Source organism: Zootermopsis nevadensis, unplaced genomic scaffold (genome assembly GCF_977971745.1).
Source record: "Zootermopsis nevadensis isolate Lab colony 2312 unplaced genomic scaffold, Znev_1.0 Znev_ptg000017l, whole genome shotgun sequence".
Lineage (NCBI taxonomy): Eukaryota > Metazoa > Arthropoda > Insecta > Blattodea > Termopsidae > Zootermopsis > Zootermopsis nevadensis.
The window spans coordinates 9,839,185-9,865,981 of NW_028259149.1; the positions used below are offsets into that span (position 1 = coordinate 9,839,185).

At 39.7% G+C, this 26,797-nt stretch overlaps 2 protein-coding genes and 1 non-coding gene across 5 annotated transcripts in view; 2 read left to right on the forward strand and 1 right to left on the reverse strand.

The window, feature by feature from the left end:
- LOC110833971 (sialin) overlaps positions 1–9,219 on the forward strand; it is a 29,436-nt gene extending 20,217 nt beyond the window's left edge. For all 3 annotated transcript variants that reach the window (XM_022072630.1, XM_022072632.2, XM_022072631.2), the window contains 7 exons: positions 490–574; positions 2,656–2,876; positions 4,231–4,380; positions 4,954–5,086; positions 5,630–5,785; positions 6,677–6,762; positions 7,392–9,219. In XM_022072630.1, the coding sequence (XP_021928322.1) occupies positions 490–574; positions 2,656–2,876; positions 4,231–4,380; positions 4,954–5,086; positions 5,630–5,785; positions 6,677–6,762; positions 7,392–7,571 (1,011 nt within the window). In that variant the 3' untranslated portion in view covers positions 7,572–9,219. The remainder of the gene's footprint in view (positions 1–489; positions 575–2,655; positions 2,877–4,230; positions 4,381–4,953; positions 5,087–5,629; positions 5,786–6,676; positions 6,763–7,391) is intronic.
- Positions 1–26,797, reverse strand: part of LOC110833970 (tudor and KH domain-containing protein homolog) — a 106,832-nt gene that overhangs the window by 45,497 nt on the left and 34,538 nt on the right. The window contains exon 2 of the mRNA XM_087350361.1: positions 25,272–25,326. The gene's annotated coding sequence lies outside the window, so the exon portion shown is untranslated. The remainder of the gene's footprint in view (positions 1–25,271; positions 25,327–26,797) is intronic.
- On the forward strand, positions 23,049–23,121 carry TRNAK-CUU (transfer RNA lysine (anticodon CUU)). Its single transcript has one exon. It is a non-coding gene; the product is annotated as a tRNA-Lys (tRNA).

Sequence of the window (26,797 nt, forward strand, 5' to 3'; positions counted from 1 at the left end):
GCAAATGGCACCAGTGACGTCAGAGTTGTTAGGGACCAACGAACTTTGCGTAGGTGGGATGTCTGGCTGGGTGATAACTTCACGGGGGATTCCCACACTCAGATGTGTGGGAAATGTGTCAAGCTAGGGATTCCCGAGGCGACTCCCGCTTATATTTACGCTGCAGTGTTTCGTATGATTCCCAGAATAAACAACGATTATATCCTTTAATAACTTTGACCAACTTATTTAATGGAGACGCGTTGCATTTTCTTTGAGGTAAGAACTGAATTTTTGAAAATCAGGTATACAGATGAAATACTTGAAATGTTTAATCGCCTGTCTGTTGGTAAATCGGGGGAAATTCCTTGCGCACTCTGCTGACACCGGCCACGGACAAAGAATTGGACTGTATTAACCTGTTTATCCATTAGCTGCATAAACAGTATACTGTGACAGTTTCCAGAAGGCTTGGAGTGACAGTCTGATGTTTTGCTGCTTTATTTGTAGGGTGCCACATGGCCGTCAATTCACCCGATGACTGCGCGTTGGATTCCGCCAACAGAACGCAGCAAATTCATGTCCAATATGATGGGTAAGTGGACACGTGAGGATATTGGAAGTGTTTTTGTGGTCTGATCGTAATGGTCGCTCACGCGCACATATCTGTAATATGAAAATCAAAAAGATTGTAGGCTTCGTTTACTGCGCACAAGAATATGGACTGTGGTAATTGCATAATTGCTGATTTAACAACACTATTTAAAAACAAATTAGATCCATAAATTGACATGTCTTATGAAAGAAAATAAATCCTTGATCAAAGACCAATGCTCATATCCGATATGAATTATAATACTTTCTGCAGGCCACGGAGCTGTGATGGCTTTCACATTACAGTTTCTGTTATAAGATTCAGGTGCAATTTCCAAATCGCCTTTATATTCCAAAACTTTCACTTTCTAGTCTTTAAAACATCTGATAACATTATAACATATTCTTGATCAGGGCCCAATGAGAAATTACGAGTATTTACCAGGCCGGAACTAGATCATATTACGCTGACGTAAAATCGGTATGCTCCAAAAGATGTACCGCTACAGTCAGTTTTAAATATATGCAGAGAGTACTCACAAAATTAACGAGAACATTTTAGTGCTTCCAGTTCTTGATAAGGTTTTCAATATTATATGTAAGAGTTAACGTTACAATACGGAAGAATGTACCAAAATGTTCATCTGTCATCCATAATCTTAACTCTGATTTGTTCCGCTTATTTAAACAAAAAGTCTTCACAGATGTAATGAGCGAAAATATTGAAACATCCTGCAAATATTCGAGTTTCCTGCTTTTGGATTCTAATACCAGTCCAAGAAAATCGACACACACTTCATAAAATTGAATTCCTTTTAATTCTCCATCACTCCGACAGACCGTCTCCACGTCTGTAAACATCTACCACACTACACTGCGCAACAGTCCAGGAGATGGCCATCTTCAGTATCACTTGTTCATTGACGGAAGGCATTGGACGTTGTAATGTTCATTATTCTTGGTCTATTTTATTGCGAAATTAATCGCAGGTGTTCAGCAGACTACAGATTTGGTATCACTTCCCGAAGATATATTCGCCACATTCCTACTGTCATATCTAGTGACTCAAGCTGTCAGTTCAAGAGTTCATGTCAACAGTGTCTTTCCTAATTGCCTTTATACGCACGCTAATTGTTACGTGTGCTGAGCATCTTTGGAATGCGGAAATACGCACTACCACGCAGCACCAGTTGAATGACCCAGAAATTCTGTCTGTAAGACTTCGTGGTCATTTGCTCAGAAAAAACTCACTATTTCAAGAGAAACTAGTCACTGGAAAAGGAAGAGAATGACTGAACGACTCTCATGATAATTAAAATGGCTGACTAGCAAGGCTACTGAGTAACTATGTAATTTACTGGCTCAGTAGGCACGCAACCAAGTAAATACCTGACGGATTGTAACTCTGTAACTTCGTGATGTAACTGGTAACAGAATGACTGGCTGAATAGTAACCAGGTAGCTAATGACCGCCTAATTAATCAACAAATCAGGAGTTTATGGATGCCCCGAAAAGCAGGAAGTTTTTTGAAGATTTCTGTCTTCTGGGTTGTTGCGCTGTGTAGTCTGGTCGATGTTTACCAACGCGCCCTGATGACGGAGGCAGTATGACCTCTGAAACGTTGGTAAACATCTACCAGACAACACAGCGCAACAACCCAGAAGACAGAAATCTTCATACTCATCGCCCTGATGACGGAGGTAGTATGACCTCAGAAACGTTGGTAAACATCGACCAGACTACACAGCGCAAAAACCCAGAAGACAGAAATCTTCATACTCACCGCAGTGTCGCCCTGATGACGGAGGCAGTATGACCTCTGAAACGTTGTTAACATCTACCAGACTACACAGCGCAACAACCCAGAAGACAGAATCTTCTATCGCCCTGATGACGGAGGCAGTATGACCTCTGAAACGTTGGTAAACATCTACCAGACAACACAGCGCAACAACCCAGAAGACAGAAATCTTCATACTCACCGCTGTGAAAATCTCAAATCTTACAGGAAGTTTCTTTTCCCGCTGAAAATTCACGGGGCACTCTAGACAAATAGCAAATTTAAATTTAACTTATTCCAGCGTCTTCCCTGGGGGCAGCCATCACCATGCCAGTGTGCGGGTTTCTGATCGCGTCCCTTGGATGGGAATCTGTATTCTATGTCACGGGAGTTGTGGGACTGGTCTGGAGCATCGTCTGGTTTTTCGTTGTGTTCGACTCCCCGGCACAGCACCCTCGAATCTCCGAGGAAGAACGTCAGTTCATAGAAAAAGCTATCGGAGACTCCACCAGCCAAGGCAAGGTATGGCGTGCGTGCTCATATGCTTTAACAAACAGTAACTTTGTATTTTGTATTTGTAGGTTTCATATGATTCTAGGTGTTAACAGCGATTATTTTCTAAAACAACTTTAACAAATTGAAATACTATGTTTTCTTTGCGGTACGGACTGATTTCTGAAATATTTTGATGAGCTTCGGCTTCAAATGGTTAATAATATTAAGCATTATGATATGAAAAGAATAGGGGTGATTAAATACTAATTGATATAATTATAATTGTACTTGTTTTTGTATGAGTGGTAGAACTTAGTTGCTCATGGATTGAGGGTATTTTAGAATAAGGCGTTGGACTTACGAGGGATGAAATAACAAGAGGCAGAAAAAATTTCACAGTGAGAATCTTCATAATTTTCATTCTTCAATAAATATTATATAGATGATCAAATGAAAAAATTACATTGGCGGGACATGTTGCATACATGTGACACTATAAGTGCGTCCAAAGTTTCTTGTCGGGAAACCTGAACTTGGAGACCTTGGGCACATGTGCAAAACTGAACATGAAGCTGTTAGAAGTGATTTTATGTTCCGACATCTCTAGATAATATTAGTGATAATTAAAAATAAGTAGACATAAATATTAAAATATTTTATGAGTTTACTGGCCTTAGAGCGTTAATGATCGGAAAATACCAACTTAGAATTTGAACTCCCTTAAACGAATGGAAAATTTGTAGTGTTATTATTGTCATCTTACGTCGTAATATGGGAAGATCGGGAAGTTATCTTTTTATAACTACTTATAGTTCAAAGTGTCACGACTGTCAAAGTCCACGGCTTGGGTCCATGGCATTTAAATGGTCAGTGTATCACAAGTTAGCGTAACTATCAATAACTTAGTGATACGTCACAATAGAAGCAAAACTACATGATTCAATGTTCGTACGTATTTCAGAGTGGATTGAACTGAGAACCATCTGCCTTTTTACAGCCATTCATAACACAGTTTTACAGCACATTACCTATTCTTTAATTTATGTTAACACAGGATTCCCCAAGAAATATATATATATATATATATATATATATATATATATATATGCGAGCAGCTGGATGGGCATAATGAAATTCATGATCGTTTAATTTTTCTCAGAATATGTCAGTATAATGACAACCAAACACCTGAAGACGGGTATACATGCAACTGTCGAAACATCGTGCATATCAAACAGATACACCTCAGAGAGTGGAATGTCCTACATAAGTGATAGACCGCTGTTATAAAATTTTGTCTGTCCTGAGATGTCGACCATTAGTTTGTATACTGATGCTGGGCGTTTTTAGCAACTGTATGAATGTCTGTCTTTATCCACAGGCGCACCGGGTCCCTTGGTTCAGTATCCTGACGTCGCCGTGTGTGTGGGCCATCATCATCACTCACGGAGCCAGTGTCTTCGGCTACTTCACGGTGGTGAACCAGCTTCCCACCTACATGAAACACATTCTGCACTTTAATATCAAAGCGGTACTGATTTCTCTCTTTTTCCTGTGTCTTTTCCGTCATCTTTGTTTCTTTTTACTTTCCTGACTTTCGTCTTCTCTTATGCCTTCCTCTCCTTTCTGCATTTATATCCTCCTTTTGAGTGTTACCATTTCACCCATGTCTCGCTCTTCTTTCTCTCTATTTCTTACTTCTGTGTTCTTCCGTCTTTATGTCCCTCTTTTTTTGCTCGCTTTCCTTACCTATTTCTAATCTAGTCTCGTTGTCTCGTTATCACCACTTCTGTTTCGTATTTAGAAGTCCCTGGGTTCAGACTTCTACCGGGAGGCCGATAATGCTGACAGTTTGTCATGGTTTCCCTCAGTCCCTCCATTCAAATGCCGGGATATTACCGTGACCTCTTGCTCCTGCATCCCTCCAAATTCATAATTTACAAATCACTGACCCCAGCAAACGATTGATCAAGAAATTACTCCAAGGTTCATTATCGTGTCCATAAAGCCCACCACTGGACTCTCGTACGCGGAATAAATCCAATTCACATTCTGACACCCTGCTTCTTGCACAAAGATCTGATTGTATCTGATCTTTTTGCAGAACGGGCTGCTGTCCAGCATGCCGTACCTCGGCAAATACGTGTTCGCGGTGTTGACCAGCGCGCTGGCAGACTACTTCCTGCGCACCAAGAAGTTTACTCGGACCACAACGAGGAAACTTTTCACCGCCGTCGGTAAGGACTGAATTAACGGTCGAACACAGCAAAGTGCTCTGTCAGACAGTTACCGCCCTCAATTTTCACCTGAAGATGGGAGCACAGCCAGCTTCCAAATCGTAGTGTATTGTATCCCCCGTATTAATTGGCTAGGCGACTAGATTGGCCCCAGTCTGTCTGGTTGTGGTGGTGAATAGGGCAAAATGTATGTCTCTGTATCTTCATTAGTTCTATCAATAACAGAATTTGTAACTCTATGTTAACAATAATTTTTAGAAGATTGCGACACAAAATGGAGAACACGAGTCAAATAAATGATACTGAAATACTGAAGTTAAACAAATACCCTATTAGTGATTTACTAGGTCTGAAGGAGTTAGAGAAATACAAGGGGAAACTTATTCAAAAATAGCTTTGTCAACAATCGATAACAGACGTTCCTCCATGTAAAGTTCATTTCGTCCACAAGATTTAAAGATAAAGTTACAGACAGAAGAAAGGAAAACAGATTTAATAAACATGAATATGAAAACATTATTAATCACTGTATTGTGTTGGCAGCTCTGGCAATACCTTCTGCGACAATGATCGGGCAGATGTTCCTGGGTTGCGACCGAGCTGCCTCTGTCGCATTCTTTACAGTGGCACTCACTATCAATGGCGCTGTGTGTGGGGGTTACCTTGGCAACGGGCTCGACATTGCCCCAAACTTCTCAGGTAACTGTTGCACCACGCTCTAATTTTAATCCCCTTCTTATAGCAATATCAACTTTCCAACCATTCAGAGTTTTCAGTTGATAGCAACACTAGTCCTATGTAACGCAAGTCTGCCAGATCGTGTTTCCTGTTTCATTAATTAAAAACCAAATTGGAAAGATGTAATCCGTACTGGAATACGCCGTTCTTTGGACCTTTGCATTCTGATTGTTCCTACCTGACATAAAAAATATACCATACTGGGGATACTGGGAACGACCCGTTCTTCAAGTGCCTGAGCACTGCGGGTCCCAACTTCTCGTTGGCTTGATCTATAGACATTCGGTAGGACTCCTTGGACGAGGGATCGGTCCGTCGCAAGGCCTCTACCTGTACACAGAAAAACGCGGACAAACATCCATGGCTTGAGTGGGATTCGAACCCACGGTCCACATAAGCATAGCAACATATCACAGATGTACACATTACAAGACTCATTCATTAATCCTTTAATATACAGTGGTAAATCTATGCACCACCTAATTTAACAGTCAGGAAATTTGCGTTTTGTATTTATGGGTTTTTATATGAATCATATTGAAAACAGGGATAATTTCCTCGAGTTTTTTTTGCGAATAGGAAGATAAGTAGGTAAGAGTTGATAAATAACTCTTGTTATGATGAAAACATATACTTACATTTTTATATAGTCTGCGATCTATTGCTACACTTATTCCAGAATTGGTTACGTCTTTACAATCTTGTTTGTAACTGTTGAGAGATGGTAAGAAATATTTCCATCAACTGATCTTTTTGAAACACCAAATAAATGCTTATGAGTGGAATATTTTTGTATGAAGCATGGAAACAATTAAAGAAAAACGATAGTAATCAGGTCTTGTTTTTGTGCAGGCACCATATTCGGAATGGCAAACACCCTGTCGTCTCTTGGTGGATTTCTGTCGTCTCTCATGGTTGGAATGCTCACACAAGACAATGTAAGTACTCACCCTAATCAGTTAAGTGTCTGATAAAAGAACCCAAAAGATTAATTCCACCACAACCAAAGCAAGCCATTGGACCACAGCTGCTTCCAGCCATCTTACATCCTCACAACCCAAGACCCATCTTAAAGTTAAACTTCCATCAATGTTATGGTGCTTGAAGCAAATTTTTTTTAAAGAGATTTCCCTACAAAATGTCTGTATCCATTCCTTGTCTCCCCATGCAACCAGCATGTCCAGACCATTATAACCTCTTAGAAATAATTACCTTAGCAATACCATGAAAAGAAGTTTCTAATTATGAAGTATCCTGAATTAGTTAATTCTGTGAAGCAACAAATATTCACTTTAAAATTCTTAAAACTTTCAATAATTGATTAACTCCGCATACCGTATACAAATAATAATGTTTAAAACTGAGAAAAATATTGCTTGCAAATGCTGTTTCTTATTTTTAGCATTTAAAGGATAAAATGTTTGCTTTAGGTAAACAGCCGCATTCATATCGTTGTTTAAGTATGTTGAGAAATATTTCCTAAAGTCTTCAGTGTGTTATAAAGTTGCGTGTTTGTGCACAAGAAACACTTTCTGATAAAACATTAAATGATTTTGTTGTTACACAGCAAACGTATACTCAGTGGCGCAAAGTGTTTGGTATCATAGCCGCGACGTACGCTGGTGGTGCCATCGTGTACAGTGTGTTTGGCACGGGGGAGCTGCAGTCTTGGAACTCTGGACCGAAGTCTACAGACAAGGATGAGGCAGAGAAAGAGAAGATTCCTCTAAGAAATGACAAAGTGTGAAGACCCACGATTTGTGACTCTAGGAAACATTTGATTTGCGACTTCACAATTATAAAGATGTGTTACCTTTCCAGGGTTCCTAAAGAAGAGAGATCAAGTTTTGAAACCCTGTTACTGAGTTCTGTGTGTCTGTCCATTCATCTGGCCCCTAATTTGGCTGTAGGCCTAAACATCAATGTTATAATACTCTAATTGCCAGACTTCTGTAAAATTCAGTTTGAATACAATGCCATCAGTGATCTCCACATCTCAGTGTCATAACTGTGCGTCAGTGCTACTGCTTTTTATTGGGAATGTCCTAGGTTCAAAACTTTCACCAGAGGCAAGCTCTTCTGACTGATGTTTTCATAGTTCTCCTGAGCCCCTCTGCAATGTCCATTTTCTTATATATCCTTTCAGATTCATTATTCAAACCAACAATTAAATTAACTTCCTGTCATCAACAATATCTGTCAACATGGCTACCAATGAAACTGTGAATTGACGTATGCAGACTTCAGTTATTTTTCATGACACAAAGAAACAATAATAAACAGCAGCACAATAAGCATATTTAAAAAAAAATCTCTATTGACTTTACTTTGAGGTTAGCCAAGTGCTGAGTCGTAGATGAATCCCATAATTTAGGACCAAGGGTATGACGATGCGCCGCATGATCAGGGCTACCTCACTGCTCATGTGGCTTTGATATTTTAGTATGAAGCAGTGGTTGAATGACAATTAAAGGATAAAACTAAAGAACTCAGAGGGAAGCTGTTTCAGTGCCACTTCATCAAACATGAATCTCACTTAAAGTGACCTGGGACTAACCCTGGTCTCCACAGTGAGAAGCCAGCATCTAGCCAGAATTCTTTTAACACTAACTACATTCAACATTTCAATTCATGCAAATAAATAAGCTTTTTAAAAGTACATACGGATTCCAGCGCGATGTTCGATAATTAAATAGGCTAAATGCGATAAATAAGTCTAAGTTGTCCAAAGTCAAGACATTTAGCCACTGTACAATTTGAATATTTTCTCGTGTTATTTATTCTGCACAGAAAAGAAAGAAATGTAAGATGTAGTAAGGTAAACAAACACTGAGTTCTGTTGTTGCTAGCAGAAGTGACAGATTTGCTAGGATACATTAGGCTGAAGAGGACACACCTAAGTTTCCTGCATAATCAAAACTTATCAGCGTCCATACAGATGGTGTTCTGTAAAGAAGATTGGATAAACTAGAGACGACTGTGCATATCAAATTAGGAAATTTTACACCCAGCATAATTCAACTTTTGTGTTTTATAAATCTGTAAGCGCTTGCATGTTATAAATTGTATGGGTGTTTGATGTGTATCAGATTTGTTTTGCAAGAAAATTCAGTTGATTGAAACCCTCCAATTCAGCTCCAGTTTTTCAGTGGACAGTGGATCCTCTTCCAGCTTTCTGACCAAAATACTAGGTTTTGACTCTCCACTCTCATTCAGTCAGAATTCTAATAGTCCTATGTGTGACTGTGTGCAAATGTGTAATGATGTATTTTATTTGAGTTGTGTATATGATTAAAACTGAGTTTATAAAAATCCAGAATATCATTCCAGAATTTTATTTTACAATTCATCTGCTGGCAATAAAAACAGAATAAAATATAATTATGTGACTGTAATTAATAGCGTCTTTGTTATGAAGATAATAGTATGCTCAGCTAGTCAAGAAATTACCCACACTTTATGTAACCTAAAGGTTCTTTATAGTTTTCACAATAGCCTGCCACTAGTCCCTATCCAGAACCAAATGCACCCAAACCCTATTTCCTTAAGGTTTATTTAAATATTATCCTCCCACCTATCCCCAGGTCTTCTGAGTCGTACTGTTATTTCAGGCTTTTCAACCAAAATTTTGTATTCATTTCTGTGCATGTGTGCTACATACCCTGACTGTCTCATCATCCTTGATTTGATCACCCTACAAACACCTGATGATGACCACAAATTACGAAATTCTCCAATATATTCTTGTCACTGCCTCTTATTTCCAAATATTCTCATTAGCACCCTTATTCTATGTTGTTAACTTAATGTTGAAAGAACAGGTTTCATAACCATACAAAATGGCAGATAGAATTATAGTTTTGTATATTTTAATGTTTATATTTTCAGATAGCAGATAGGAGGACAAAAAGATTTGAATTGTGGAGTTTTAAAATTTGTACTCTTTATCAGATATTAGAGTTCCCAATCAAGCAATGTGTAATTGATGAAACATGTAGCACTAATTGGTAATATTATAAATGTATACAAAATTTTAATTGGATAACCTGAAATGAGGGAACATCCAGCTCAGAGCTTACGTAATGAACTTTTGGATTCTGTAAGTGTTAACGAATTTTGTTAATCACCTGAGTCATTACCTCTTCAAGGAGGATTCTGCTCTGTGGAGTTAGTTAAATTAAAATGAGCGGCATGTCATGTGAACATAAATATACCATAAAATGAGCTGCATGTTGTGTGGATGTAAATATACATTTTTAAACTTTACTTGAATGCATATGAATTCCAGCGTTAATTTTGCCATATTTTAAATTTGACATGTATTTTTAATTGTGATTGAAAAACCATACTACATAAGGCACATATGATGTCAGAATATTCAGGTCAGTTCATTACTTCTACAAACTAAAAGAAATGCATCTGAGTAGGACTTTTGAGATTCTCATGGCAGTGAGTACAAAGACAGCTGCCTTCTAGAGTATAGCACCATGTAATTTGCTAGAAGATTACCAATGCTTCAGAGGGCCTTGTTACTTCTACCACCAGGGCCCCAATGATGGGGGCAGCAAAGACCTCTGAAACGTCGGTAAACTTCTACCAGACTACATGATGCTACAACGCAGAAAACAGCCATCTTAGAAGTGTGCCTGTTCAGATTAAGAATTGAGGTTTAAATCCCATCTGCAGAAGCTTCCCCTCTGGATTTATACAAAGTGAACATTATATTTTCTATTATTTATTGAGTGATGAACAATGTGCACCCCAAAAATGAGTTCTATTGCTGTTACAAAATTTCTCCTTCTAGACTTGGAAATATTATCACACACGGTGACTACACTTTCAGGTTCCCAGAGTAGGTCTCAATAAACCTTGACTGTAAATCACAGTGTGAAGGGGCTGTGGTCTGAAGACTGTTTTTCTGTGTTATAAATTTTCTTCTCTCGTAGACAACGCAATTGAAGTGCTATCTAACCATTTCACTCCCCTGACTTAATACTGTCTGACCTCTAGCTGTTCACAGACATGACCCCAGTATCAATCAATCAAGAACAGTAATTTGCCAATATAAAATGATATGAGAGTGCCTACAAAGATTGCCAAAGTTAGTTACCACATATGTGGCAAATATGTGTAGACAGACAGGAGGAACCATATGATATGACAGGCACTCCCTAACACAGAGCCTCATCTGAAAGTTGCTTCCTTTAAGCAGCGACCCAACAGTTCTGGCATGCTATCTTGGGGAGCTGAGAGTATCAGCCAACTTGGGAATGCTAAAAAGACGACTGAGGCAGGTCACCTTCCTGGGAGCCAGCAATTCTGGTGAACCTGTGAACAAAGGTGACCTACATGTAGCCTCCAAAGTAGGCAGGCTTCATCTGGCAAAGACCAAATTGTCTAGGAGTGTCAGAAGGAAGCTTAAAACGACTAGGGAGAGCCGAAGTAGTACCAGAGGCTTACATCAACTGGAGTATGTAGCACTATCCAAGTCCAGGGAAATATAGTTTAAAAAGGGAAGAAAATATTTAAGGCGTCCTCAAAAAGTCATGGGCAGATCTAAGAAAACTGTTGTGAATTAAAGTTCACAGAGTTTGAAGAACAAGAAACGCCCCCCTCCCCTAAAACGACGTTTACAATGTGGTAGCCTAACCAGCAAGTGGCTTGAACTTACAACAACATACAGATTATCAAGAAGTCACGCAACCCATATTAAAATTTTACTAACTGCTGCAAACAAAATGTGTCAGCAATGGATTGCATGACTTTTCGATCAACCTGTACTTTGTCAGATGAATGAATTTGCTTTGATACACTGCATCTGCATCCCCATCTACTGGTAGAACAATCGAGATCTAGACGTCCTAGCGAGGATAATTAAAATAGGGGTTATGAATTTCTGCCATCTACTGGCAGCATTTCGAACCTCGTAGTGACTATTATAACAAGAGGTATTTGCGCACGCGCGCACTTGTTGTACGTACACACATGCATACATACATACACAAGTGAGTGATGGGGCGGGGGTGAGGTGTTGCGTGGCCATTGGAATTCAGAATGAAGTTCAAGAAACATGAACTGTAGCGATATTATTGTTTGTCTCACATCTCGTGTTGATAATTTTCAGACTGCGTTTGAAGTACAAGCACTCTCACAGCGAACTTGAAATTACAGTTTATACGAGTGCTTTAAAGAAACATACGTGATTACGAACATAACAGACACGTGGACACACCGACACACGCACACACAGAGGAATTTTCGGTAACTTTTTCAGAGCCGTACCTGGCGACTGTTTCTTTCACATCCCTGAGTGTTACTCACAGAGCATATTTATGGGTTTTACTTGGTCCTCAGAATAAAGATGAAAATGTTCCTAGATGTCATAAAGATACGCACATTTATAAAAAAAAGTATGTTTTTTAAGAAAAGAGCCTCATTTAAAAAACTTGGACAGTTCTTGTCCCCCCAAAAAGTACATTGCCCCATTTCACGCCATTGAGGCGCTTGTGGGGAATTATAGCTCTTAATAGTTCTTGAAATCGGCACTAGACAGGGGTGAGTGATCAGAGTCACTCTCCGCCCTCGCCTTCTCCGGGGAAGGGATCCCCGTTACCCATTAGATAGCAGGCTGGGTGGGCCCCAGAGCCGCGCAGAGGACAGAAGAAAGATCCTTGCCCCTATCGAAGATTGAACCTCAGTCGTCCACTGCGAAGTCAGGCACTTTTCTGACCGAGCCATTCCGGATCCTGAGGCCTTGTTCAGTCATTCCATAAACTAATCAGAAAATAAAAATGTCTCAAGCGACTACTTTCTACCAACCTAACGTCTTCACTTCATTCTACCCTTGTCAGAAGGACGAGCTGGCAAAGCGTGGGAGTCTTCTAACAAACTGATGCTCTTTCTCTCTCCGGAATAAAGTTTATTTCATTTGTTCCCATGATTGTATACTTTGCACCAAATCTTCTACTATCTTTTCCAAAACTCGCCCCATTACACAGCCATCCTGAAGGCGGCAACTGCAATGTTTGTCGAAACGCGAGTTAATACTCAATATTCGACGCGGTTCACACCTAAAGCCGAAGTGTTACATCTCTGTCTCTCGTTTGTCCTCTAAAGAGTATATACTGAGGGGCCCAAAAAATTTATACACAACATGACTTATAGTCATCCCTTGACGTCTGTATAAATTTAGTATTAAAGTTTTTATACGGGTTTTTGTTTTGTTGAAGTGTGTATATATTTTTTTGGGCCCCTCTGTATTTAACTGGAAAGTAGCAGGGACAGTCAGAGATGGTTAATACCTGTTCGGTACGTTTTGCCAGGAGATACAGGAACCAGTCAGCGGCACTGGATTAAACGTTGATGTTCGCTGAATAAACATGGGGTTCAGCTTCAAAAAAGCACGTCCGTGTTATTTTGTGTCGTGGTATTCGCCTAATCCTTTCAACCGCCTGGCTTTCAAATCGGCTAGGTTGCCTATACACCACGGCGATCCTACAAATGTCGCGACAATATCAAAATATTACGGGCAAGATCCGGTACGGCAAGATTGATGTAAATAAGCGAAGTTGAAGGCCGCCAACACTCAGCATGACGGGTGTGGTCCCAGTCGTAGTATAGTCGCCACACCTTAGCCATGTGACAGCTATTGGATGACCTGCGGTAGCAACATCTAAACCCCTGGTGCCTGAAGACAGCAGGCTAACGCAGTAGCGTAGTTATTTTTTGGGTTGGGAGAGAGGGGGGGGGAGACAGAAGGGATAACAAAAAGACAGAAAGAAATCGAGAAACAAGGAAACTGAGAGAAGAAGACAGAATTATATCCTATTATACATTTTGTAAAATCTACAATTCTCCATTTTGCACGCTTCAGCCAACAACAACAGTAATGATCTGGGGTGGGCATCAATGACTGGAGAAGGAAACATCTTCTCCTCATCCCTGGGATAAGATTTGCGCCGGCTGGTCCCTATTCGTCAACAAGCGCCTCCTTATCCAACAATAACAACAACAAAGAACACACAGTTAGGGCATACGTGATTTAGATAACCTGAACACTGGAATGGCTGATTTGAAACACACCGGGTCACGTTCTGCGTGTAGGATGTTGATCTGCGTTTTTCTGTCGTCCTTCGAAGGCACAAGCCTTGCGATGGCCTGATCCCCCGTTCAAGGAGTCCTACTGCTTGTCATAATAAGGATTTAGAAAACTCCATCCAACTCTGGAGACCAAGGCTGGAACTCTTGCCAGAGTCCTTCTGATAACCTGATAACCCTATCCAAAACGGCTGTCAAAAGGAAACGTCCAGACAGTTTACACGAAGAAAAACTAAAAACTTACTCTCCTAATAACAAATCTGAGTGGTAACAATATTTGTTCCATGTACGGCCCACCCTCATGCGCTCGCAGCTTGAGACACCCAACTGAGTTGTTCAGCAAACCGGACCACATTCAAGGTCAGAAAAACATGTATCGGAGGCGTGATTTCTGTTGGGAATCCAGGTCATTCGATTAAGTAACGATAAATATCAGTACATGAATGCAGTGTGTGGACATTACATAATGGTCCTGATATCTGATCCAAAGACCACACCTATCTATTAACCACAGCAATATGACACGATATCTCATCAACCCGATGCGAGTCCAAAGTTTCAAAATAAGTTCTGTGGAGATGAAAATACAGTATACTATTCACAAAGGAAACAACGGTGATTAGGATCACAGATCCTATTTCAGCTGAGATCAATCAAATGAGAGGATGCAACACTAAACTGATCAAACTCCAACGAAAAAGTATAGTTGGGAGACAGACGAGAGACAGAGGATAAATGTGAAGAGAGTACAGAGACAAAGAGACACTGCAACTTTTACCGGGGGTGGCGGCGGGGGGCGGGATTGAAAATGTTTGGCTCAGAAGGTTCTCACGGACTAATCTAAATAAAATGCAAAGTTAGGTTCCTTCCTCGTGTCTGTCAAAAAGTTCAAAGTCAACGTTTTGATTTGGAAAAATTATACATGGCTAAGGACAGAACACACTGAGGATAGTTGAGACAAAAGCGCTGAGGAAGCCCATAACCTCGGCAGTAGACGGACACTTTACCGTGTAGGTAAGGTGCTCTTCTCAGAACCTGTCGGATGAGGGGTTGAGTGGGCCCAAAGTCGCCCTGGACACGATGAGACGAAGGGAAAGCCTCTGCTCCTGAAGGAATCCGTAGCAAGTCATCGACAAAGACAAGAAGACATGATAAGTCGCTAGTCGTTACGGTTTTCCCGGCTTCGTTCACTTCGTGTTTCATGCCTGCAGGAACTGCGTCTAGTTCACTGCTGCATCACTCTTACTATGAGAAGACTTCCCACTTTTGCTGACAGCATCCAGGATTTTTTACTATAGAGAATGTAAAGAGTGTAGTAATACCGTAATGGCTCGTCCTAGGTAAAGAATGTTAATGTTTGAGCTTAGAAACAACTTTTCACTCTTTATATTTTTCTATTTTTTTAGAAATAACATAGTTCTAAGGCCTAGGGCTCATGGGACATTCTGTACAGTTTTGGCGGAGAACCTCTACGGAAGATTCCACGTGGTAAACCTTGTTTTCGACAAACTCATTACATTAAAATGGGTGTTTAAGAAACGCGGTGGCAGACTGTGTACTTCGGGGGATTTTGTAAACGTGGTTATGAAGTTTAAAGTTCTATAAACCAGCCAAATATCAAGTGTTAGGAGTGAACACTGCAAGACGGAGTTTATTAACTGGATGGCGGAGGAAAGAGGCTATTTAGGAACTGCGTAGTGGCAACTCAAGAAAACCATCAGAAATGACTGAGAGAATGTAACCAACTAGTCACTTGTCACTCATTTAACCGCTACGCAATTTAACAGGGAGAGTGAAAGGCTGGCAGCAAAGAGAAACATCTGTCGTCCGCCTTCCCTTTCACGGCATTAACAGTTCGTATTTCAATGAAAGTCTTGTTGCATTTTAGATTGCCCTACGACATAGTTATTAAAAGGTAAAAGGTGTCTAATCACTAAGTCATTTAGGCATATAAGGGACACAGAAGCATACGCCAACACATTCTAAACCCCTGCACTAGGTGGATGTGAAAGGGCAGTTTTACGCTTCGACCACGTCATCCCTGTATAAGAAGTCTGGTTGGTACCTATTGGATACGAGGCTGGGTCAGAACAAGAACCTCGATCTGAACACAGAAGTATGGGGAAATAAATTGACGCCTCTGCAGCAAATCGAACTCTGGTCATCAAGCAACTTAACCGACTGTCATATCTTAAAATAATAATTTAAGCGATATCCCTTCACTGGTTGATATGCAGGCCTGTTTCAATTTACATGGGCATCATTTTCTCTGCTTGCTTTTATCCAATGTCCATGACATAACACGTTCTTCACAACAAGCCCCCGTTCAGATGATAAGAGTCAGTTTCATAACGAAAGGCCCTTGTTTAGTTAGCCAAATAGATGAAGGTAGTCTCTGGATGAGTTAGTGCATAGAGTACTTTAGTCAGAAATGAGTTCCTTCAAAACCCTTCACTTTTTAGTTGGCTACATCGTGTTGAATATACTAACTACTAGTGTAGGCTACATTTGTCAACTGTTATAATGCCAAATAACTTATTTCGCCCACACGTACGTGTCCCTTTCGGATCTCACGATATTCAAATCTTGTTTCAATGAATAACTGACTGATTTTGTAATTCAGATGCTGTCTTCTGGGTCGTTGCGCCTTGTAGTCAGTAAAAGTGTACTGACGTTTCAGACGTGCTTTCTGCTTCATCGCCCTTCGGGTCGAGATTTTAACCCGTGACCTCCCGAAGACTAAGTAGGAATGCTAACCACTCGACCAAGATATTCAGTGACTTAAAACAGCAGACAGTCCATTCCTTTCGCGTTTTTCGTAACTCGACGCATAGAAAGTTATTACACTCCCATTTACATGCGTAAAAGCAAACAGCCTTGATTTCCATGTTCCATTCCGAGCTATTACGAATTTCAGCACAGCCAATATTGAAGTAAACTGAATAATCCAGCGGTTGAGCGCTACTTTGAGAGTAATTAACAGTGGTAATGCACCTGTACGCTCACGATATTCTGAGCAGGCTTAATTTAGGGTCTGCACGCACTTTATGTCGTTAGGCCTATGAAAGAAAAGATGAAACAAACGAACACACTAAATGTTTATCAGAGCAACAAAGCCTAATTTACGAACTGATAAAATTATTAGTCAATACATAGCGTATCAAGTGTCCGAACAACTAACAAATGTTGATAAGACCATAAAAACATAGACAAAGAAGGCAAAGCGCATTAAATTATGAGAATCGCACAATCAATAAACAGTATTTCCCGTCTCCAGCATGAAACTATGAAGACTAAAATATGCAAGACTGCAACTGTGCCTGTTGTTTTGATCTCTCATACCAAGGGAAAAACACAGATTGGGGTGTTTGGGAACACAGTACTGTTAAGAACTTTTTTTCATGAGAAAGAGAAGGTAAAATATGGAGAAAAATACATAATAAAAACTTCTCTCTTCACCAAATATTACTAAGGTTACCAAATCTAATAATAGGAGATGGGCGAGTCTACAGCATGCATGAAGTAGAAGAAAAGTGTACACAACATTTTAATTGGAAAACTTGAAGAGAAGGGGGTGATTGTAAGTCCTTGGCGTAGATGGAGAATAGTCGAAAATTAAGACGGGTGGTTCACGACAGGCTCTTGTGAACACTGTAATGAACCTCTGCGATGTTCTTCGTCAGCTGACTGTCAGTTTCTAAAGAAAGGCCCTGTTACATGGAGTTAGCTAATTACTTCACATTTAACCCTATCGATATTAATAACAGAAATGGGACTCAAGATCCTCAGGCATTGTTTACATCTTCCTAAAGCAATTAAGTCCCTGGAAACTATGAACAATCTGGAACTTTCCGCGGGACTACAAGAACTGTTACGTGATCTGAGAGTGCCGCAGGTGGTCATGATTTGATGTACGTCCAGCACAGCTCGATGCCGGATCTACACGAAGAACCGGAACGCGGATTGACCTTGGTCGAGCAGTGAGTTGGACATCAAGGCCAGGTTCTGGAGCGCGCGCTTTACCCAGACAGATCGGTCGAACATCAGCAGTGCCTTGGACAAGGGAGGGATGTCAGTTGTTGAAAAGCTGCTCAGAGAGGGACAGGAATAAACAACAAAGGAAGATAAATAAACTTATAAAAACTGCACAAAAAAGAAAAAAATAAACTCCATGACAGATTACATATTAAGCGATTCTTGAATTTTTAAAGTGCATCCTAAATGGAAATGCATAGCGTTGTCACTACACCACTTTGCAAGGTAATTTTTGTCATAACCGCTTTGATCAATATACTTGCTATATTCCCGAGTACTTAGACGCAAGTTCTTATACTGATGGCTTCGTCGTTCGACGTCATTCTACTTGCCAGACCTCCTCGGATTCGCTTCCCTATTTTTCCAGATTTTCGGGAAGGAGGAAATCTGTTCTCATGGAAACCGAATAAAGTTGAAATGAAAATTTATACTTCAAGTTCTAAACAGTCTAGTTGATAAATCTTACTTCAAAACAACGAGTTCGCCAGACTTTACGATATATTCCTTGGGCTAATAAATGAGTTAAAGAAGGATAACGAACAGCTCTAGAACGAAGAGATATTGGTTGCTGATGAACTTGTAGAATCTCTTAAAGAGTTCGTCTCCTCTTTAAGAGATCTTGTATTAATGGGGAATAAATTACTAATTGACTAGGTATGTCAATTGTGGCCTACAAAGTAAAATACTGAGGCGATATTCTCCTCTGAAACGTTGCGAATCATCTACAAGGCCGCACGGCGTCATGACCCACAAGACCACAATCGACGTTTTCACAACCGCGAGAACGTCTGATACAGGACGTGTTGTGCTGCAAACGCAAGGTGACCGGCCTCTATAAATGACATGGAATCACTGACCAAGACCGCTTCTCATACATGTAATTTCGAACATTTTGCCAATACTAGGGCAACAGTTGGAATTTTGCAAAATTGACTGGTTAGTTTCCTGCACGCCATACAGAAATCAGTTTCATCGGCGTATAAGCCTATGGGTATTTGGACAAACAAATCCAACTGGTTCCTCGCAACTGAATTTAAATGTGACTGCCTGTTACATGGCCGTTGGACTGTTCGACGGTAAGGCCACATCTTGTCCTTTAGAGGTCGGCAACCTGCGGCCCTGGTCGCACGTGGCCCTCGATACCTTATTATGCGGCCCGTCACATCATATTGGGATTAGCTAATGAGAGAAAGGCAAACATTTTCTGGCACGGAGGAACACTGATATAAATTCATATACACTAAGCGCTGGAAGAAATGCAAACAATTCAGGAAAAGTTAAAATCGCGTTACTGCCAAAAGCAAGCAACTAGATGAAACGTGACATGCGTAGACAAAGAAAATCTGAGCGCCTGCAACATTTGTGCACACTCACTACAAAATAAAATAAATGCAGACTGTCGCCTTATACTGGGAGTCGTAGGCGTAGTGTCGAACCCGAGACCTTCAATCGGATCCTCTATGTATTCCCAGAACACGATGCGTTTAATATTCCCGACTTTACTAACCCACTGTAGGACTAATAAACAACAAAGTTCCTCATTATTTAATAATATCATTCCCTAATTAGTCTACTCTGTTCTTATCAAGTTCAAGTATTTTCCTCAACATTTCTTTTTAAAACAATTGTAATTTATATTATCTTAGATTTAGATATCTCTTTTACACCGACACAAAACAACTGATATAAAATGATAGTCTTACATATCTTAATCTTTAGCGTTTTAGAAGAAAGATGAGACGCCCAAAGTTTTCGTTTGAATAATGACAAGCATTTCATCAATAAAAGGCTGCATTAGTTCTCTGTCAAGAGGAGGTGACTTGTTAACACGCAGGCCAGTACAAAGTTATCGCGTCTCTGGTCAAAGGAAGCAGGACTCTTTCACATTACCTTATCCTCCTAGAACAATAGGAAACCGACCATTGAGACTTATTCTAAATTTTTCATTTCACACTGTCGTTATTTCACTTACACGAGAACAACTTCATGGAATACAGTCATTCTTGAGAAGATGAACTAATCAAGAAGTTCTTTGAATTTTCTGGAACCAAAAGGTTTATTAGCGTGTTCATAAGAGGCCATCAGTGATCCTGGGCCAAATAAATTCACTCCACTCCACACCCTTCAATCCTACACAAGATTAATTTTAAAATTATTTTCCTATTTATATCTTACGCCTTCCAAGTGGTTTGTTTCCTTCAGGTCTTATTAAAATCAAAATGTACAAACTAAAATTAAGGGAAAGCAATATTTCGTAGTGGAATTTCCTGTACAGAAGATCCAGCCGTTAGTCTACATTGCCACGTCTCGGACTTCATAATCTGGTAACAAAATATCGCTTCATATATTTGAGATGTCTCCTTACAACATCAATTCAGGCGGACTGGATGTACGTTTGGTTCATTTAATCACACAGTATATCATTTGCTCATCTGTCAAATTGCACCGAGTACGTAATTTTCTTAACGGACAGAAGTTTTCTCTAAAACAGCACACTATTTTATCAAACACTTATTGAAAACCGAATAGACCTACATGGAAAAGTTAGTTGTCGCATGAATCAAAGGTATTTAGCTGGCAGGCAGCTGTTTTGTTTTACAAAGCCATCGAGGAACACCTCATTTGGCGGTTTGCACTGAAGTTCTAAAGAATTGTACACTTTAGATTGAAGAAGTAATAAATACCTGTAAGTAAAGTACACATGGATGGTTTACTGTATAATACATTAAAAGAATAACAGAACTTTCATTAGACTCAGTTTTGAAATACAGTGGATTCCGATTAATTGGGACACATCGCGACTAGAACACATTGGCCCAATTAAGCGCTGCCCCAATTATGCGAAGTTCCACGTAAAGGGTTAAAAAGATTTGTTCTTTAAGATTTGTCCCAAATAAACGGCTGTCCCTATTAACCGATGGCCGAATTAACCGGAATCTGCTATATAAAAGAAAATAAATTCAAAGTGTTGACAATAAAAGAAAACAGACTTCCCAGACTAGAATTGCTACGTTTCAGAACACAGAATGACCTTGAAAGAGGCTTCAGGTAAAGTGAGGTTAGAACGGGTAAACAAATGGCGTAACTCATTTATTGCCAAGGATGACGTTACATAGGGAATACTTTTCTTGCGTTAGTAGGCTATATTTATTAACAGCGCTCTTCTCTACGATGTATTTTTTTTCCTTGTGATAAAAAGTAGGCACTTAGTGGCCTAACTAGAAGCAGCGACCTTCAATCTGCCACCCCTCACATTCTTAAGATGCAATGATTCATTACATTTAACACATTTAGATTAGATGGAGGATTTCCCCAAAGAAAGGCTTGTTCATTTCAAATGCTTTTCGAAATTCTTTATCACCACACAAGTTTAAAAAAATATCTTATTCCACTGCCACTACTGTTGTGTCCAGTTCGTTAAGTTTGTGCGGTCAGAACCTTGGTATTGCTTATGATAATATACCAAAATAGGAACGTGCACAAGTCTGAAATTTCGTTTCACGAGAACCGAACATTATCGCCAAAAATCCTGATGTTTAGTGCTGAATTAGGGGACAGATGGACGAATGTACGAAATCCTTAAAATATGAACTAAAATGGGATCAGTGTCTGATTTTAGTCATAAAAAAAGAAGTTCGCCTTCCGTTTTGATTTGTTGTTATATCGTCAGTTCCTTAATCCGAGCTTCATAAATTCGAATTCTCGTGTGTACTGAGACTACACTCAAACTTCGGTTAAACAGTTAATCAGATACTGACATCTGTGTTCGCGTGGGCTACTTTTTAAATTGCGCATTAGAATTTCAAGGTCATGTTCTCTGAACCAGTATGACGGAATATTATTTCATCAATCAGCAGTGTGCTGTGTTACTGCAGGGAAAATCGAGAAATGCTTCGAGCTATCCTTGTATCCTGCTTAGCCTCCGAGCTACTGGGAACTTCACCAACACTCGAACCCAGGACAGATTTTCGTGGTTGTTTCCGTTGATCTTGTAACATCCCGGTGAAACAAATGACTACGTTCTTAACGCCATTCTTCTGTCATATTTAATTTCCGAGCTACAAGAACCATCTTCGCGGGGACTCGAACTTAGGACAATTTTTCGGCCAGGATCTATCCTGCCTGAGGTTTTTGTGATTTTCTTAAATCTTTCCAGCAATAGATCGGTGAAATGGGCCACGATAGTCCTATGACACATTCTTATCTACTCGCCATTCTTAGTAATTCTACTGTCTTCTTCGCCAAACTAACAGACTTCACTTGTGGCAATAATCATCGATACCTGTGCACAATGGAGGAAGAAATGCTGTAGGCCATGACAGCTCTTAGCCAGATGTAACAGGTATGGTTTTATGGCCAGAAATGTAAACCGTAAGACCGAGAATCCCTTATCAGCGTTACCATGGCAACGGTTATAGTTATTTAACCACAGCCGTGACGGCTATTGGAGTAGATAAATCATGTGAAGTTAATGTGACTCTTTGTGTCACTATTAGAAAATACACCGAATCCCCGAAAATTTCATATAAACGAAAGTGTACCTGCAAACCTACAATGTTCGATTATAATAACTGTCCATTGCAAAGCTATTTTCATTTAACAATGAACGGATATGTGCTAGGAAAGCTGTTTATTCGTAGCAGAGATACGAATGAAGGACTCACAAGGTGCTAATGCAGTTCGACAGGTTTAAGAAAATACCTCCTGTGACGTATGCGGCCCTAAAAGTCACGTGCTGCACTAACGATAAATGTCGTGCTTGTTCTGATTTGATGCAAACTTTATGGGTAATATGTTATAACACTAGAACTATTATTAAATAAAAATAAATAAATAATGTTATTACGAACAGCAAAGTAGCGGAAAGCAACAATCACGTGCAAGACATACCTTTGTGGTAAAGACCAAAGTTCTCCAACTATGAAATAAGCGAGGTTACGCACGCGCACAACATGACTTGTCCACCTGGGCTTCTGCGTTGCAGGTACTCACTTTAAACCCCATTGTCAATGCCTTACTAGGATAGCAGAAGCATTCGGCTACTAAACACAGTGTGCATGACTCAGCCAATTGAAAAACACGACAGACGAGTGCCTGGCTAGCTCAGTCGGTAGAGCATGAGACTCTTAATCTCAGGGTCGTGGGTTCGAGCCCCACGTCGGGCGAAAATCTTTTTTATGAAAGGAAAGGCAGGGGACACAAAGAAATAATTGTAGCCTTTGTTGTACGTGTCTTTCTTTTGGCTGAAATGCGTATGTAACAATGACCGGCTTCCTACTTCACTTTCCACCCTTCTCCGTTTTATAAAAGCGACAACTTTTGTTCTTTCACCGAGCCGTGGAAATCGAAGGGCAAATGAGTGTTTTCTCTAGTGCCCTTTCACTGCTTCCGTGCTATTTTAATAAAATTAGACAGCTGTTCGTACCAAAAGAGTACGTTGCGCGCCGTGGTACGTCCACCATGCCTTTTTGCTCCCAGAATTGGGTGACGCTGCAACGAAGGAGACAGAAACTCTGAAAACACATTCCTCTTTCCCTGCCATGTCACGTGGCAATCTCCGTAATTTTAATGTTGACAATGCAAAGAGTGTAGCTCATTTACGGCTTTCCCTAGGCAAAAATTTCTAACATTTGATACTGGAAAAATTTTCAACAACTTTTTCCTCTTTATATTTTTTCTGTATTTTCTCAAACAACCGAGTTCTCCTATGACCCCGGACTTATGAGACACTCGTATGATGATAATAATAACTTCTTATCTTCAGAAATACAATTAATCAAGACGGTGTAAACATAATCATACCTCACCTGCCTGTCACACGATCTAATTTTGTTGTCATAAACAAGTTATCTCAACAGCCATCTATACAAATACTTATCATAAATACAGCTGCTGATAACAGAAGATGGTGAGAGATTTCTTTTATCATTTTGTCGAACCCCCACTGTACTTATCTTTTGTTGAGAGTTGCCGAGGACAGAATACCAGAAATTTTCACTGCTGACCCATTCAAATTTCGTACTTGACAGACCACTGGCTAGAAACGATGGATATTTTTGTGGTAACATTTATAGTTTAAACAGTCAGATTATTTAAGAGCTTTCCACTCATAAAAGCTACTGGAACTCAATTTAGTGAAACCTAGGGGCTACCATATTCTTCTGTTTGCCGGACTGCTGGCTAGTAGACAGTTCTCAATCGGAAGGATCTGCGATACATGTCCTCCCTTGCTGTGAAGACCCCTAAATTACTTACTTACTCTTCCAAATTATAATTTCAACACTCAACAGCAAGCAAATCAAAATTCCCTCGTTGTCGATAGTATCAGGCTCTCACTACTTATCACCCTAACATCTTCACTATTATTCTTTTCTTATCAGGACTACATAAATAGTCTCTCACTCCTCTATCTGGTTTCAATGGATTACTAAAGCTTAAATACTGAATTGAATATTTCAACCTCCAGCAAAGCGACAAATGTGTAGAGTCACCAAGGCGTTTCAGTTTCTAACCGCGACTTCTAGAGATTACAGAAACTGAGGCTCCATACTATATGACTGAAAATCTAAAACAAAATTAAATCCTTTATCTATTTTCACCTGTTTACGATACTTCAGTTTACGGAGATCCAATTTACGACTTTAAATTTGTTTTTATTATATATCTTCTGCACGTGACGGGTACTGGAGAGAAAATTAAAACAAAGTTGGCGAGTCGGTCTGATTTCCGATATGACTTGATCATGATTTATTTTTATTCTTCTCAAGTGCTTATATCATTTGTTATTATCAATTGTTTTCTCCATTTGTTATTATCAGACTTTGGCCTAATAACCTAATTGCTTTTAAAACATCCAATCAACAGATTGGTGTAAAAATAAACCAAGTTTTTCTATTGTGATTCTTTAAGGTCCGTCAGATAAAATGTTCACTTCTGAAACACACGAGTATTATTTCGTATTCTGCACTCAATCCTCTAGCCCCATCCATTTATGACATTACTGGAGCCATTTTCAAACCGTTACGGTGATGTGAATGATAAAATCCGATACTGGTGTCCTTTTGTCTGAAACAAAAGACACTCTAGGCAGTCGCTACGAACACGACCACATTTCGTCACGGTTCTAAATTTTTCCGTAAAAGCGGAGACAACATGTAATTTGTAAAAGAAAAAGTAAATGTAATTTTCAAAGGCTTTATAACCAATCATCGTCATTATTATAATGATTCTACGCCGTACAGCCCATGTCACACACCACACAGACAAAACTAAGATCAATAATTAATTAAATCAACCAAGAAGGCTTTTTTTTTACCTTTTCCCGCTCGTCCCGAAATAGCTGAACCCAAAGAGAGAAACTCCTCGCTGTCCTGCAACATAAACCCAAAACGATCTGAATCAGAAGTAATGCACTTGTTCCATGAGGGAGGTCGATTACAGGTCCAGTCACACAAAGGCATTGTAAATACCGAGACATCTCATCAAGTAACAAAATGCTAAACTCTTTTCTCGTTTAATTCCGCAGTCTGCTACGAAAATAGATAACCCAAGTTAATAGCATTAGAATATAAAATTTCTTGGGAACGACAATAAAAGAATACTCACGTGATGAAAACAAGGACAGAAAAAGTTGGGCAAATGATTGATAGAATTCAGTTTGAAATCCACCTTTCTATAGCTCTTCAGATAGGAAACATTTCCGGTCATGGGGTGACAGAATTTTAATCTCATTTTTCATTGGTGTTTAAAATTTTCGCCATGAAAAGTGAAGGTGAGAGACCTTTTGGGAAATCATGAAGTTGATGGTAGGATAGTTTTAAAATTTATATTAGGGATGTGAATGTGGAGATGTGAACTGGATTCAGCTCTTTCAGGATATGGTTCCAGTAAACCGGCTCTTATGGACACGATAAGTCTGCGAGTTCCATAAAAGGCAGAACATTTCTAGACTACCCCAGCGACTGCCACTTCTCAAGGACTCTTCACACATTTTTGCGCCACACATACTTCTGAAACAAGTTTACAGCGACAGCAAGAACCATCTTGTCGCATGACAGGCTGCCAGGTGTTAGACGAGCACGCAAAGCAAAGTTGTTGTTCTATACGAACACTTAACAGAATACAGTATTCGTATTTTTAATGTTTCTAGATACCATAATTCAAACTCTTATAGAATGATAATGTTCTTCTGGGTTTGGGCGCCGTGTAGACTCGATGGAATCTAACGACGAGTCTAAACGGCGCCAAAACCCAGAAGAGCAACATCGTTCTCACCGCAGTGAAAACCGAAAGTCTACAGAATTGTCTAGCAATATAAGCCCTTACATGGAGGTTTGCTGACATTCTCGAGACTTACCCTGGCTTTACTTCGATTTTAATTTGCTGTTTCGGGTAACTTACGTAAGTAACTACGACCCATGGCTCGACAAATCCCAGATGTCAGGTCGTCATGGGGCCTAGTATTTTCGAGAGTAATAATTTTCGGTTTAGTCTTTTAATTCTAGAAATTCCGAGCTGAACAGTGATTACGTCACAGAACTTCTCATCTCGAGTAGCGAACAATCTCAGAGATTTAGAGATAAAAATCTTAGATTGTAGTCTACAGAAACTTTGTGTCAGACGGACACAGTCTTCTGTACAGGAAGCTCAGCTTAAATAGCTGATTGATTCATTTATTTATTTTTACTGTTGGTTAATTTCCTGAAAACAGATGCTTTAAAATGGTTATAAAAGCCTATGAGATACGTAAAATCACAAAATAACGAGTGTGTATACCAACTGAAGTGAACCTTTATTAATTTCCTATAATCAATTAAACGAACAGGGTGGCACTGTGGTGTA